Below are 16,438 nucleotides of genomic sequence, written 5' to 3'. Positions count from 1 at the left end.
GTATAATTTATTTGTACCTTCAGGCTAAATGTTGCTAAATGTTACTAAATGGTATTTTAGAATAGTTTACTTAATGCAGCAGATTAGGTAGATTCATTTCCATTACAAAGGAAGTGCTATTCATTAACTTACTCATCAAAATGAGTTTTCTTGGTTTGCAAATAGAAATGTGTTTTTTATTTTATTTATTCTCATTTTTAAAGATAAGGACAAGACTCTGGAAGCTCTCATCACAAAATTCTCCTATGAATTTTTAAATGTTAATGAGAAAAGAAGTTTTCTCAGCGTTTTCTTATACAGCTGGTGGCCAACACTTCATGGATATTTCTTACTTCAGACAAGGGAATAGTTTTTGAATGCATAAGATAGTTTGTAATGCTGGTACTTAAAATGTGATCTGTTCAGGTTTTAATTTTAGTTACCATGTGAGAGTCATTACCCCTTGATCACTGCTATTATTATCCTTAGCCTGAAACTGAGAAAAACTTAAGGTGATAAGTAAATAGGATACTATAGTGTTTGCTCTTACATCAGACTAAATCCTGCAAAATTCCTTTAAGAAATGTAGTTGCAGTGTAGCTTCAGATTTATGGGGTGATCAAACACTTCAGTAATGAACTTCAGTGCTTAAGAACACACTAAAAATCTGTCTCTTTTCAGCAAGTCTAACATCATATGTAAAACACAATAATGGAGTGTGAAGTTGCAAATTAAGAAAAATTGATTTGTTCTACTTGTGCATTCACATGATGCATTTTTCTGTCCTATAACATGGGAAGAATAGGGTTAATTTCTTAATCTGCAGAGCAGTGCCTGTAAACAAATTAGAAAATTGTATTTCTTTCTGTGGTGTCTGCAGTGTTCTGTATTTCTTTATGTCTTTCCCATATCTGTCTAAAACCCCAAAAGAAGCAGAGCTAGTGGGCAACAAATAGGATATATTTCTTTGTCTTTATTTTTCCTCAAAGCAATCCTGAGAAACATTGCTTCTATGTCCTTCTTAAAAACAGATTTGATCTTCTGAAATGCACTGCTTTTCAGGAACTTTCCTGGATAAACAAGCAAAATAAAAAATAAGTTTGTTTGTTTTCCATAGTCTCATTTCTACAATTTTTCTATTTTTCTGAAGTATTTAAAAGTATTTTTTACTAATAAACCTAGAGTATAATCTATGTTTACTTTTAATTGTATGGAGTTAGTTACAATCACTCTGTGACCCATGTTTTCTCCTCTTGAATTATTAGTAATTTTAGCTATTGCTTAAAATATCTGTACTTCTATCTCTAATTAATACTGTTGCCTCTTCAAAAAAAATTGTGGCTCTTTTCAGTTTTCATTATGTATGCATGCATCATTTTGATGGTTGTGATTCAACACCTGGCAGAATTATGTGTAAATATATGTGTAATTTTGGCAGGTAGGAAATTCTAAGACAAATTATTTTTCTTAAATTTGAGCTTCAGTTCTGTAACATTTGCACATGAGGCATACAATGATGTGTGATATGTTTGAAGTACAATAATTCCATATTATCCTGTCATTGCCTCTTGAAGCAGTCTGATTGAAGACAGATTGTGATTTTGTTTGGTTTGTTTTGCTCCAGCATACACCTGAAGAGCAGGTCTGCTCTGCAGAATGGCAGCATAAAGGAGCACTGGAAGTACCGTCCCTTTATGACTCACTAATTCCTTTATCTCATTTTTATTTTTCTGCAGAGGCTTCCTCTTTATACTTTTTCAAACAGATAAAAGATCAGACAATCCTAAAATAACGGTTTTATTCTATAATGTCACCTGGTATCTATTTCACAGAATAAATAAATAGTTTAGACATGAATTATCCTCCTAGGCAGCGTCCAAAAATAACTACAGTTTTACTCTATTCTTAGAACATTGATACAATTGCAAAAGTTTTAAGTGTAAAAGTGCTTCAAAGAGTACCAGGAGTTCAAATTAAAGTACACATTTTGAAGATGTTTATGTTCTTGTACATATGAGAGTTGATACTCTTACTTAGCACAGTGGAGGCCTATGAAGCAGTGACAGTGCAGATAACGTCTTTGTGACTACAGTACCTAACAAAGCTTCCTCTGAGACAAGGTCATCCAAATCTACACTGGAAGAGGCCTACTATAGTGGCAGGAGTCACATAAAAAGCTTATAAAATAATTTTCTGCATCTCAGTTTTTTTTCTGAGTCTGTGCTGTGTTTCCTTGCTTAATTGTTGAGCTTGTGTGTCCCTCCATGTGGGCCTTAGATTGTGATACTGTGATGCCCAGAAGGTGGGGTGGACCCATTGTCTTGTGGAAGAGGGACTTCGCTGTTGAGTCAGAAACTTAACTTTTCCTTAGGAAACAGGTTCAAGTAGAAGCTCTGCGAAGTTGCCAGATTAAGTTTGCTCTGTAATCAAAAAAATATTCTAATTGGAAGCAGTACAAGTGGAGAAGTTTGTCATAATATGATGGTTTACTTGATATTACAGTAGAGGAATACAGTGGTATTGTTTTTAAAATGTCACAGGCAGGGTGAAAGACACCTGATGGTCTTTCACTCACTGATGCAGCCAAAGTAGAAAAAAAAGGAACAGACAAAAGATCATGTACGTGCATTTTCCCTGAATTAAATACAATTTGCTGCTTATTCTAGTTAGGTATGTTGCTCTTTTAAGGCAGCTGGTTTAAGCCTTATGCGTAGAATCCTTAAAATGTGTTTTAATTCTTCAAAATGTCTTAGTTATGTCTAGCAAGCTAGACCAAATTTTGCAGAGTATCTCTTTAAGTGAAATTTCAGAAGCATTTCCAGGTTGATTGAAAAATACATATGGTTATAGACAGACAAGGCCTAGTATCATCAGTTTGGTGTTCTTATGGTGGTTACTTTGATTTCCATCTATCTTCAAAGCCAGGAGAAACTTCTGCAGCAGCAAAGTAGCTGGGAATCCATATCTATTTTGACTCCTTTTTCTTTAGTCTCTGTCTGCATGGCTTGTGATGTAGATCTCCGCATAGGAGCTGATATAAGCAGTTTGTCAATAGGAATGAGGCAAACCCACCATGATTTCCTTGATTTATGTATGGTTTTTAAATTTAAAGAAAGGGTTGCATAGTCTTCTTTTTCCACCTTTTCCCTCCAGTTTCATATAGGAGAAATTTGTTAATAATTTTTAATACTTTTTTTTTTTTTGGTTGGACAGTTATATATGATTATCCAGCATATTTAAACCACTTTTTGTATTACAGGTACTTTGAAATGGTCTTTACTTTCCTTTGACATCTTTTCCTATTGAAATTGCGACTGTTTTTTTTTTTTCTTTTTTAAACCTGTTATTTGGTAATTATAATACTGAATCTTCATTTTGAATTTATAATATCAAAGGAATGAATACATTATTTTAATTATGATGAGAGTTGATCTTTAGAGCATGTATATATTAAAGTGCTTCTGTGAAGTTGCTTTCTATTCATTCAATCTCTGAAAAAAAAATTAAAAATATTCATAATAAGTTCATCATAATTTAATCAGTTGTCAGGTTTCCCCCCCCTTCCCCCCTTTCTTTTTGCAGTTCAATTAATTGGAATTGTTTTACATTGTTGACATGGTTGTATTATGTATGTTATTTTTAGTTGCCTGTAGAAATGTAAGCTGGTTATAAATACAGACATGACTGTAAAGTTTTGGATTGCTTTCTTGTGTTGGGGTGATATGTTTTGTAGTTGGGTTGGGGGTTTTTTGTTGTTTGTTTGTTTCTTTTGGTGGTTGATTGATTGGTTGGTTGGTTTTCTGTGTTTTTATTTTTCATAGATATCCCCAAAAAAGTTAATGGCAGGTAGAAGTAGAACTATGTAATCAAAATTATGTGGTGGGGTTTTATTTTTTGTTTGGGTTGTGGGGCACCATCTTTCATATTCTTTTAGAACTTAAATACTTCACAGAAGTAGGGCTCTGATAGTCATAGGTCCCAGTCTAGAAAGGAATTGAATGTTTCCACTGCAATAATTTGCATTTTGATTTGCAATATGTGCTTTAAAGTGATGACTGCAGTGCAGTTTGGACCCTTCAGAAATATTTCATTATGGAAAGAAATTACCTGTGACAGAGACAAAAGTGCTCCTGGCTTTTCAAAGTATCATTTGGGCCAGAGCAGACTCCAATTTCTCAAACCATCCATTCAGAATAGGCCTTCATGAGAGAATGGATAAATGTAGCCCAATTTCAGAAGCAGTTTTACCATTCCTGCCTTTGAGACTTTCTGTGGGTGAAACATATTATGTTAAGGCTTTTGTAAATTACATTGAACACTTAGTGTTAGTGTCAGGGATGGACAGGCTTTTAAAGTGATGGTCAAAATCAGTAGGACTTAGCTAATTCCTTGGTTATTTTCCATGCCATTCTCTGACACCTTTTCTTACAGCATTATGCACTAATGAGGTTTGTACCTCAGAAAATTTGGAATCCAGCATGTGTGGAGCATGTTTTATGACTGAAATGTAAACTCAGAAAGTTTTCAATCAGCATAACCTTTCCCCTGCACCCCAAACAACCCTTGAGCCTTGAATAATGATGGCTGTGCTTTTAAAAATCATTTTGAAAACATACATAGAGATTTTAGTGAGCAGTTTTTCAAACTAAAACCAGGCTTGTCTGTCATTGAGAGGAGTGGAAAAATTTCTTTCACTTGAACTTCGACATCTTATTTGGATTTATTAATTTGTGTGTGATCCAGGTACACTATTGTTCTTTATACTGCCCTGGTTCATTCCAAGCAACTGAAATTAAATTATTTTCTTTGTGTGGAATTTAGGATTTGCAGTTTCTTCAACCAAAATTACTTCAGCAGTATCAAAACACTGTCATTTAATCTAATTTCTTTTAACCTCATTTAATTCCCATTTGTAGTCAGTGAGTTTCAGTGAAATGATTGCCCTCTCTCTGCTGAACAATACTTTAATAAGAATATAAATTCAGTAAGGGTTCTCTGGGGGGGTTGACACATGGTAGTCTATTTTAAACCTGTGTAATTAATTCATTATTGAAATTAAAGATGGAAGATTCAGATATGGAGCTTTCTTTTTGATGTTTACTGCCTCTTTGCCCCTGCATCCCCTCTCGGAGAGCTGGACCAGAGCACTGAGAGTGAGCTGGGGGCAGCCGGACCCGGTCCCGCCGGGGCCGTGGCGCTGTCCGTGGTGCTGCACACCCGACCGGGACCCTGGGAGGGAAATGCCGTGTCCACTCCCAGCTCTGGTTTGGATAAAGGCGAATTAAATAGGTGAACGACATAGTCAGGAAAAGGGTGGTGTTTTAAGTTCAACTTGCAGTCATAGATCAGACCAGAAAATGGCTTAATTACACCAACTAATTAACTAGATGCATGTTAATAATACAAATTTACTGAAAAGTCTCAAAGGTTCTGAATTGCTTATAGATACTTTATTTTGAAATAAAGGTGGTTAATATCCTTAATCTATACATGTATAATATATGGATAAAATGCATAAGAAAAAATAGAAAAAAAATGTCACAAATTATTATGGTGGGTATGGCTGTGAAGATACAAGTTATCCCAAGATTTGAGGAAAACTGACTCATAGATTCTCATCCTCTCTTATTTTTTTTCATCCTGTCAATGTAAATCTGTAGTAAATCTAGAGAGAGAATTTTTGTGCATTACTTCATGTCATTAAAAGCAATGTTTCATTTGACCTAGCAGTACCAGTACCTGATATGACCTACTACTATCAGCTTCCAGAAAAATTCAAATGTTTTGAACCATCCTTCCTTTTCCGCACTGGACTGTCATCAGAAGTATATAAAAAAAAATGAGCTGCATCCCATCAAATAATGATATATTGAGCAAGTACTAAGGAAGTTGGTTTGAGCAATCTCAGAGCAGTTTACTACATTTATTTTTATGAAAAGAACTAAAAATCATACATGGTGTTATAGTAAAGGCAAAGTGACATGCCCTTCATTGAAGAAATAGTTTATTCAAAATATTCTTTTATTCATTTTTTTTTATCATCTTTTCTGTAGCAAAGACAGTATCTAGTTAAAACCACAAGGGCTTATGGCTTAGACCCCATTCTAATGCTTTGTGCTTTTTTTTTTTTTTTTTTTTTTTTTTTTTTTTTTTTTTTTTTTTGTGGCCTCTATCTTCTTTCCTGTTCTTTCAAAGTCTTGACATTTCATCTTCTATTCTAGTTTTCAGGCTTCTCCTTTTGCTTCCTTGTAGGAATCCTTTATCCCTAGCCTTCCTGTCACCAGTTCTCTTTCAGCCCTCCTCCAGATTGCTGTAGCTTGTTTTTTTTGCTGAGGCTCAGCTTCTGCCTCTTTGGCTTTTGTCTTTAAAGTTCTTTTACTGTCTTTTAGCCTTTACTCCCTCTCTTGCTGCCATATGGAACTAACAGACAACCTTAGAATCATTTTTATTTCCTCTAGTAAACAGGTCATATGTTTTTATTTAGGATTTCTTCTATCTCTTTCCCATTTTCTCGTCATATATGAACATTCTAAGACTGATAGCTCCCCTTTGAAGAAAGAGACAAAGAAATAATGGATAGATAGTCATGTAAAAGTAACTACTTCATCCATGAGAAGCCATTCTTTTAAGGGTAAAATGGGAGGTTTTTTAGATCTTTAGTGTTACACTGACCCAACAGCAATATGTAATCCAAAACTAGCTTCAAAAGGATAATCAAACTGAGAAACTGGTGACAGCTTTGGGATTTCCATTGTGAGAAAGAGCTTAACCTCTGAAAAGTAAAAAGGTACCAACTTAGGAATGAAACATGATTATGAATTTAGACCTTTGCTTCCACCTGATTTTTCATATAATGAATGACTTGAAAACTGCTGAATAAAATTAAATTTCATATTATGCAATATGCAAGTGCAAGGATTCCAAATGCATTTTGTGAAGTTCATATTGAAATAAACCAGGATGTAATCAGAATGTTTCAGCTTAGAAAAAACCAACATTCCCCACCCAAGCTGCCCAAACAAACAACCCACACCCTCCCACTCCCAATCCAAACCCACCAACCAGGGTGACATCTGATCTGTTATTTTTGAGAGGTTGCCACATAAATCCAGCCTTGGTCTGTTAGCTGCAGAAGAAGAATTTGAACAAATACCTGAAGTTCAAAGAGACTATCTGAACAGAGAAATAGCTGAGTTCAAGGTTCTTTAGCAATTACATTTCACTGTAATAATAAAGGTAAATTTCAATTAAAAAATAAGATTGCTTTTGAATTTCATTTCCTTCAGTGAGAGGGAAATGAGAGACTTGCCAATACTTGCTAGCTCCTAGCATCACAAATCATTGCAGCAAATGCCTGAGATAATACTTGGAGAAAACAGTGGATATAAGGTCAAGGGGTGAATATTGTACATATTTATATCCATCTGTAACTTCTTGCTATGTGGAACACATGCTGTAGTTTCTATTTATACCTGGGTCATGAATGTTCAGTATTTCTGATTCTGTAAATGTAGTGACATGTATTTATTTTGTGTTTGGACCAGTTTTTTCACTTGTACGATTTATCTTCATTCTTTCATAATGTCTGGGAGTGTTTATTTCCATTATAGTTTTTAGTTTTTAATACATTCCAAGATGAATTTTAGCACATATATAGTTTCATGTATGCTTAACAGTACTGAGAAACTTTTTTTTTTGTTGTTTTGAACCATTTCTTTCAATGCTGGGTTGCCCTCTGCATTAAATGTTCAGTCTGTTCGTATTAATTCCACAGGAGGACTTTGAAAGGTAAAGCCTAGTAAGTAGTATGTACTTGATTCCAAAACTGTAGTTGTCAAAAATTGCTTTTAGCAAAGGATGGGGAATGCCTACAATTTCGCTATTAATATTCCTTTAGGTTATGCTGCTGGCTATTTTTGGTGGTGCCTGATCTTGACTGAAGTTCACAACACTTACTCTAAACAATAGCTCTTCCAGGATCTATCAAACTAGGCCATTGTTTGGTAGTTTTCTCTGACATGCTTGATCTGATAAGCATAGTGACATCACTCCTTTGCTTAAGTGACTCTTTTATGTATTTCCCAAGGGAAAGGCCTAGGCTTTTAAATTCTCTCCTTGTCATAGGGCAGAAATATAGGCACAGGCAGGACACAATCCAAAGAATGGCTCCCTAAATTTAGAATGGCAATGCTAACTTGCCTTAGTGTTTACTTTGAAGCAAAACAGGATTATCTGCTCAGAGCTTTTGGTTACCATAGGTCTTAACCATGTTGTACATCTAATATAGATCACTTATCTGTGTGTGGAATAATGGAGGAAAAAAATATATCTTTTTTAGGCTTAATTGATGTTTTTCTAGAGATACTTAGATTTCTGGTTATATCCAGGAATTTGAGAGGTCATTACATATAAAAGTTTGTAAATAGGAAGCTGTTAACATCTGAGATGTATGAAGACTGTGTCTCTGTGGTTGTTATATTGTAGGTGTTTATGGTATTAAAATAAAGTGCTAAATAAGTACATCTTCAAAATTCAGGGTCATAAGTTGCAGTTGTTTTAATAGTATAAGCTCTAAAAAAACACTGTCTTTCCTGGGAGATACATGCAATGCTCACAAATCTTAATCATTACTTGATACTCAGTTTTTGTTAGAATCTAGAAATGTTGTAATTATTGGGTTAATGGTAATATTTTCTCCCCTGGATTATTTATCCTTAAAAGACTAGGAAAAATGTCTAAGCAAATGCTGTATAAACCTTGTTAGTATGAATGTTACAATTGTGGATGCCAAGGACAATTAAAACAAAATGTAAATAACCAAGTCTGCAGGTTTCATTGACAAGACTGGGTTTTGAATCTAATAACCTTTGAATCTGACAAATTCAGTAATTGTTTTGACAATCTTAAAATGAGAGATGTAGTTAAAAGAACAAACACATATGATGATGAATTCTGCTGAACATTTAGTCTGTGCCATTGCTTGGTTTTCAGAACTGTCCATTATGAAGGTGGTGCTGTGTCCATTCACGCTCGTTCCCTTTGGCGACTAGAGACTCTAAGAGTTGCGTAAGTAAAATCTATCTCAGAAAAAGAAAGACAGTTGGCAAGACACTTTTTGAATAGTAAGAGCAATCCTATAAAATCAAAAGGATAATTATAAATCCAGATGAGTAAAACTAAAATAATCCTTTAAAAATGCTTTATATGACTTTCAGTACAAGTTCCTAGAGAGAGAGTGTGTGTTTTGATTATTTTTAAAGTTGTTATAGCTGTCAGTGAATTCACAATTTACATTTTTAGCACATAAATGACAAAAATAGGACTAATTTCCTTAAAATAAAAATCACTTGTGACACTCCTCCCCCAGCTTGTTTAAGTAATTTGGAAGACTTTAAAAGAAAAAATTTAAAAGAAAAAATTCAATCATGTATTATTGGAAGTGTTAGAGTAATAGTAAGGAATTGTGCCTTGTTTGTTAAGGTAATTGCAGTGTAAAATTGCATTTAAATCATATTACGATATGTTCTTATGATAAAATTTCTCGTGAGGAATAAATGATTGTTCTTTAGAGATTAAATCAGAGAAGCTTATGAAAAGGTTACATTCCAATGATGCTGTTTTCTCTGTGTGCATTTTATTAATAGGATGACATTAAATGTCAGTGATAGGGCAGTGAGATTTTTCCTTTGGACTAAAATGGACCTTGAGACAGTGATGACAACAATGAAACTGTGGAAGGATCTCTGTCTTATATCTTTCCCTATGGCATTTACTTTCATAATAAGCAGTTCAGGAGTAATGTGGGGATTCAAATAATGAGAGGTTTCTGTTATGACCATCATATATATCACTTTGACCGGCACTGGATACAAAATTTTGAAGGGTAAACATTTGAACATACACAACTGAAAGAAATTGTAAGAACTGTCAAAACAATTTTACAAAGGGAGTTGTTATCTTTCTTCTTAAAAAATAGGATTTTCTTACCAGGAAAAAAAGAACCAAATAAAATCCCAAGAATAACACTGTCTCCCTACACTTCCCTCACCAACCTATTTTCCAGTATGGTACTCTAACTGCTGTATGTGTTCAGTGATGAATTGCAGTCCATTAATATTCAGGCAAATGTTTCAATTTGTAGCTTTGTGTATGCATGCCTGAAGTTCTCAATCAGTTGTAGTCCTTCCCAGAATGACTGCAGATATAATTCTATGTGAATTTCACATGTTTCTAAAGGAATTTTTTTTTTTTCCTCAACACTCTTCATTATTAGAGAACTCCCATAAAAATTGCCTGGGCAGTATACATGGACAGATGCCCTTGGGATGCCCTGCCATGGGACACCAAATACTATTGCTCAGCATTGCTTTCTTTCCCAAAAGGTGGCAGAGTTCATGCTCACACACTGCAAAAAATATTTTTAGTAGTCAGAAATGGCTTCACAAGATACTTCCTGCTCAAAAGGCTTTTTTTGTAAGTGCACATGAATTGGTATTTTTCCTGTCCTGCAGGCATGAACTAGAAGCATGGCTCAATTACGCTACCTTTTTTTTTTTCCCTTAAGGTCTGTAGCTATTGGGGACAAAAGAAAATTGAATCAGACAAAAGAAAAGGCCACTCCCTGGCATGACCTGTAATATAAAAGGTGCAGAACCGATGTACTTTACCAGACTCGGCAACACAATAGCTGAGATTCATGACCTGACATTTTACTGACTGGAGAAACAGAAGTTATGCCAGAACACTGGACTCAGATGTCCTTTTGTGGAGTATATGGACTTTGCTGTGCAGAAGACAGAAAAAGATAAATGTGTTTCTAAGATATAAAGCTTCCCTATTTCCTTCTACCCCAAAGCTCCCTCAATTTAAACAGTAGAAATTCTAGATTTAAAAAAAACATAGTTGAGGGCAGAAACTTTTTTATTCTTCTATTCTCTTTAAAGCAAATAACTATAAAGGTTTAGAAGTTTAATCACTGAAGTGTAATAAATCCTGTTACAAAAAAGAAGCATTTTAAAAAATGCACTTTGAAAATGTTTGCCAAATTGGTTTTGCATACTTTCCATTCAATATGGCCAACTCTAAAGAAGACACATTTAAACAAATGGATGTTGGTGTTAAATAGGTAAATGCTTTAACCTGCTGTATCTGTGTGTCAGGGAAAATAAAAATGACTTTAAGTTAAACCTGTGGAAGTACTAACTTAAGGGAATTTCAGACTTCCATATGGATACGTGCAAAAAGATAAACATAGATATACAGAATAAATACATGATTTCCTATCCAAAATGCAGCATTCACATACATATGAAGCGCCAAATTTTGCAGATATGTAACTGAAGAAAATTCTGTGAAGACTAGAAAAAGTTGTGAAAGTTTTCCAATCTGAAAAGCCTTTGTGAAGTACATACTCCTTAGTAACCCCTACACAAGTTCAGGAATTAAACAGGAAGAGCAGGGCTGAATTTTCAGTTTACAGCAAGAAGTTGGAAAGCTGTGACTTGTACTTTAAGGTGAATAATAATTTTTGGGGAGCTTAGATAAGCTTTGCTTTTCTTCCTTCTGTAGAATATGAAGAATCTGGGCCATACTTTGCTTAGTAACTTTTTGTATTTATTTTAGGAAGTTTTCTATTTTTTTAGGCATTTTATTTTGCACAAAATTTAAAGTGTGCTTAAAATCTGCTGACTGCTAAAAGATCTCTGGGAGAGTGAAGAATGGCAGCTGCTGGTAGATGAAATGTTGGAGAGGGAACTGGCAGATCTAAACTCTTTGTGTACAGCATAAGCCTCCTTTCCTGTAGGCGGTCTGTACCTTCTCTCAAGAGGAACTCAGTCTGAACAAAGACAGCTTGTGCTAAGGAAGACCTTAAGATCATTTATTAGAATGGTTTTATTTGGGATAACCATGAAGTAGCCACTTTCTTGCTGATGGGAATTTAGTATTTTGTATCAACTAGTTGGCAATATATTTTACTTTAAAATATTATTGCCAGTAGTTTAAAAAAACCAGATTAATAATTTTTTTTATGGACTCTCTTAGGTGGAGTGGAAGCCACATTAGATGGGGACAGCCATTCAGGCTAAGACATATAACAACAGGAAAATATTTAAGTCTCCTGGATGACAAGAGTCTTCTTCTTACAGACAAGGAGAAGGCAGATGTAAAATCTACAGCATTCTGTTTTCGGTCTTCCAAGGTATGGAATCAGTGCAGCATTAATATTACTAGTAATAATTCAAATTGCTTTAGAAAGCAAGATTAAGATGCTTTCTATATGTTGTGATTGCATTAATTATTAAAATTTAAAAAACTGATTAAAAAAATTCCAAAATGCAGTATAATCAATAACTAGAAAGCTTATTTTACCTTACATTCTCTATGTGTTGTTACCTGTCTGTCTATTTGTGGGTTTCTTTTTCTTTCTTGTTAATATTTTGATGTTTTGTTGTTGTTTCATTGGTTGGGTTGGGGTTTTTCTGTACTGCTTCCCACTTTTGAGCAGAATACTCATTTTTCATTTGTTGTTCTTGTTAACTTCTCAGCTACTTCACTGCTTATATCTGCTGTCTGACAGAGGAAAATTTATAATATTGTGAGTTACTGAAATTAAATAGGAAATTAAGGATTTCTCTCAGCAGGTACTTTACTGTAGTCTAATATGAAATTACCAGAGTTTGACTTTTCATTTTGACAGCTTCAATAAGCATTTTGAGTTTAAACCAGTGCTTTTGTAGTGGTAGTAGTAAACAACACACTGATAAATTCTTAAATATCCTTTAATTCTCATACTTTTAATCTTTAGCATTTTGTCTGAAAATTTTCCAGCAATAATTTTGTTACTGTAAAAACTGTCTTCTAAAATACAAAGTAACAGTAAACAGAATTATTCAGTAACTTCTCTGTACCATTTAATTTATGTATATATTTTAATTATTTGCCTGCTTGGAAAGATAAGAAAAGAAAAGATACCCAAAAGAAGGTATATAGCCTGTTGCAATTTGATTACAAAGAACCTGTAGTTTAAGGTGATGGTCTTGAGATCCAGACAATATATCTTTTTTGAAACCAATTAGAAAATCATAGAAATGCTTGAATATTTTAGGACAATGCAGTGCAACCGTAGTGAGAATTTCCTGTTGCAGCTACTATAGATTTCAACACTTGAAAGCAAGAGGAGTAGAATAACTCACTCACTGATTTTTAAGATGGGTTGTCAGCAGGGATTGCTCCAAAATGAGTGGAACAATATACTGTTACATCTTTTATTTAGTCCAAAAAATACTCAAAGGCCAGAACTTTTAGCAATAAAGAATGTCACCTGTTGATATGGATAAGGTGGTTTGTCTCTGTTTTTTATGTAGCACATGCACATATGCTTTGGAGGCTAGGTGATGTTGTATTTGAAGTTTCTTCTTTTTATTCTTTTTCCCAGCCTGAATTTGGAAGTCTCATTTGAAATTATTTTGAGATTTTATATTTTGAAATGGTTTTGTTCTGCCATTCTTAACATGAAAGGTTAACATTTATTTTGTTTTTAGTGGCCAATCCTATGCTGAGCAGAGCAGAGACAAAAGGCTCTGGGGCAGGTAGAGACTTGTTATTAATTCTTGAAGTAATGAGAGAATTTTAAGAGGGGTATATAAACTAATCAGCACATGACAAATATAATCATATTGCTATTTAAATATGGATTTTCAGAGAAATTGGAAGTCTGGGAGATGATGTTTCATGTAAATGTTGTGTATATCAATATTAATTTTAACAAATTACTTACCTGGAGGAAATGATACCACAGAGGAGGAGGAGTAAATGTTTTGCTGAAGATGAACTGAGTCTGGATGCATTTCTGTGTCATGTGCTTTAGAATGACCCTGCTTAAGCAGGGAAATTGGACCAGATGACTCTGTGTGGTACTTTCCAACTGACCCATTCTTGATTCAGTCTCCTGCTCTGGACTTGTTATAGGAGTGTCATGTTTCACTTTATTAGGCTATCAAAAACTTAGATGCCTTCCCTCTCTGGGAAAGAATATTAAAAAAACAGATTTCAAATTATAGGAGTGCTAGAAAGGCTTCTGTAAAGAAGGTATGCACTCTTTTCCTCTGAGTATTTCTGAACAAACCACCCAAACTTTCATTTATACTGTTGTATGTGCTTAGTACCCAAAAAAATTAATCATGGATAAGAGGGAGCCCCTAATCTTCTTTACTGAGTACAGACCAAACCTGTGGGCAGTTCAAGTAGCTGGGTCTTTCTTGTTGAAATTTCATCCCTTTTCTTGCCGCAGTCATAGTTCTTCCTTGCGGCAGCTGGAAAGTAGTAGGAAGAATTGTGAAGCTCCCACTTTTTGCGCAATAGTAAGTTAGCTTTTAATAGGCAAAAAGAAACAAGGAAGAGGAAGGTGTTGAGTCAGTTCCTTCAAGTATGTGAGTAGATAACTTCAATTTCTGTATGAAAAGCAGCTTTCATGTTTGCAGAGATACTGCTGAAAATGTATCACCTGCAAACCTGAAGGTTTACATGCAAGTATAGAGGCTCAACATTTATTTTTTTATACTCTGTTTTTGCAAGGGCTTATCATCTCAAACATATCACCTTGCCAGTACTTTGCTTAAAAAATAGCCCAGAAGAGAACTAGCAAGCTAAAGGGTTTTATTTGTTTGTTTGTTTTGTTTTATTTCTTTTTTTTATGCAAGCTTGAAAATATCACAAAGTGTTGCCAAACAGCATCCAGAAGACAAGGGCTTTCTAAGGAGCTTAATTAGCAGTCACTTAATTTTTCTTTCTGGTAATCAGCCTTTGTTCTCTGGTTATCATATATTACCCCAATAATTATCATTAAATGCAAAATATATTAGCTTTTCAAGAATCTGAAAGAATTTTTTTTCTTTTTTTTTTTCCTCCTGTAGTTCTGCTTCATTCAGCACAGGATGTCCACAGATACTACAATTTATTTCCCAAACATACGGCTCCTTTAATACACTTGTGTTTGTAGAGATCAAGTTTTGTGGAATTTTTTCTATTCCATTTACTCAATATCAATTTTTTTGATAAAGAACATTGTTTTAATATCACTACACCACTGAAATAAGATAATTTTACCAATTTAGTAATGTTTGTACATTCTGTACCAAGTCTGCTTTTTCCATCTGTATTGTTTTCCAGTGGACAGGAACACATCAATTTTAATAAAATTTTATGGCTTGTATTTTTATGTCTTCAGCTTTTTCTTTCTTCTTTTTTCTTCTAAAATTTAATGGAAATTATATTAAATTAAAGAGCAGCAATAAATAAGTTTCTTGCAGTTGGTGAGGTCTTGAAATACCAGTTTTGAAAGTGTACCACAGAGGGTATGGGTTAGGTTGGGTGACAAGAGGTGAAGTTGACAGGACAAGCCTTAATCAAGGCATTCCATTTTGGAATGTTATAAGGAATTAAACAGAAACATTAGACTGAAATAATGGTTAAGGTGAGGCTTCATAGAAAAATTTTTCAATGTTAGAATGAAGTAATTAAAAAGATTGTTCATTTAGCCCCAAACAGAAGTGGGAAGATTGACTTGTGCTCTTGTATGCATAGAATAAACACTGTTTATAAAGAGAACAGCCTTCTGGAGAAAATCTGGCCTATTGTTCAGTAAGCCTGTTCCTTTCCAATGTATTCTTGGTTTGCATTACTGAGATGGTTTACAGACTGTTGCAAAACCCATTTGTTGCTGTTTGGTCCAGTGTAATAAATGAAGATTTTTGATCCTTGTTTAGACAAGGCTAGCATCTCAGAATTGATCTAGATTAAAAATAAAACTGAAGGTTTTCTTTCAAGTAAAAATGTAGGAAGAGTTCGCAGATGGTTCAGTAATGACAGGTTACATATGTGCTAAGAGCGTGGCTGGAAACTTGTACCATGTAATGTCTGTGCCAATGCACCATTACTAATTAGCAACATGGTGATTTCTGATATTTTTCAGATCCTCATTTTCACTGATGAGCTATTGTACTACAGCTAATGAGATTGATTCATTATGTGTACTTTTTCAACTACCTGCTGTTTATTGATGTGAACTGAGCACTCCATTCAAATCTTCCCCTTTATAAACAACTTGTGGTTCCTGTTCACTCCCACAAAAAGCTCAGTGTCTTGAAGCTCCCAAATGACTGATGTAATGCCTGCTGCCCCCACATCATCCTGTAGTCTTTTGTTTCTCTCCTACATGTAATTCAACTTTGACACTATATAATAGCTTTCCTGGCTACTATATTTATTTTGCAGAGCTCATTTTAATGGGATTGATTTCAATCTGGGCTTTAAGCATACACACAGAGATACATCAGTGAGAACAGAGATCTTCTTTGACAAATTGTTGGCACTGCAATTTTTATGCCAATTAAATTTAATTCTAATTGGAATGAAGATTTCAATATCAAACCCCTTCACTTTCTGTTACAGTAGATTTTAA

At 34.3% G+C, this 16,438-nt stretch overlaps 1 protein-coding gene across 10 annotated transcripts in view; it reads left to right on the top strand.

The window, feature by feature from the left end:
• Positions 1–16,438, top strand: part of RYR2 (ryanodine receptor 2) — a 381,629-nt gene that overhangs the window by 171,422 nt on the left and 193,769 nt on the right. For all 10 annotated transcript variants that reach the window (XM_063151586.1, XM_063151578.1, XM_063151584.1 and 7 more), the window contains 2 exons: positions 8,971–9,045; positions 12,022–12,178. In XM_063151586.1, the coding sequence (XP_063007656.1) occupies positions 8,971–9,045; positions 12,022–12,178 (232 nt within the window). The remainder of the gene's footprint in view (positions 1–8,970; positions 9,046–12,021; positions 12,179–16,438) is intronic.

This window comes from Melospiza melodia, chromosome 3 (assembly GCF_035770615.1).
Source record: "Melospiza melodia melodia isolate bMelMel2 chromosome 3, bMelMel2.pri, whole genome shotgun sequence".
NCBI classification, from domain to species: Eukaryota; Metazoa; Chordata; class Aves; order Passeriformes; family Passerellidae; genus Melospiza; species Melospiza melodia.
This window is presented reverse-complemented; position numbering and strand designations above follow the sequence as displayed.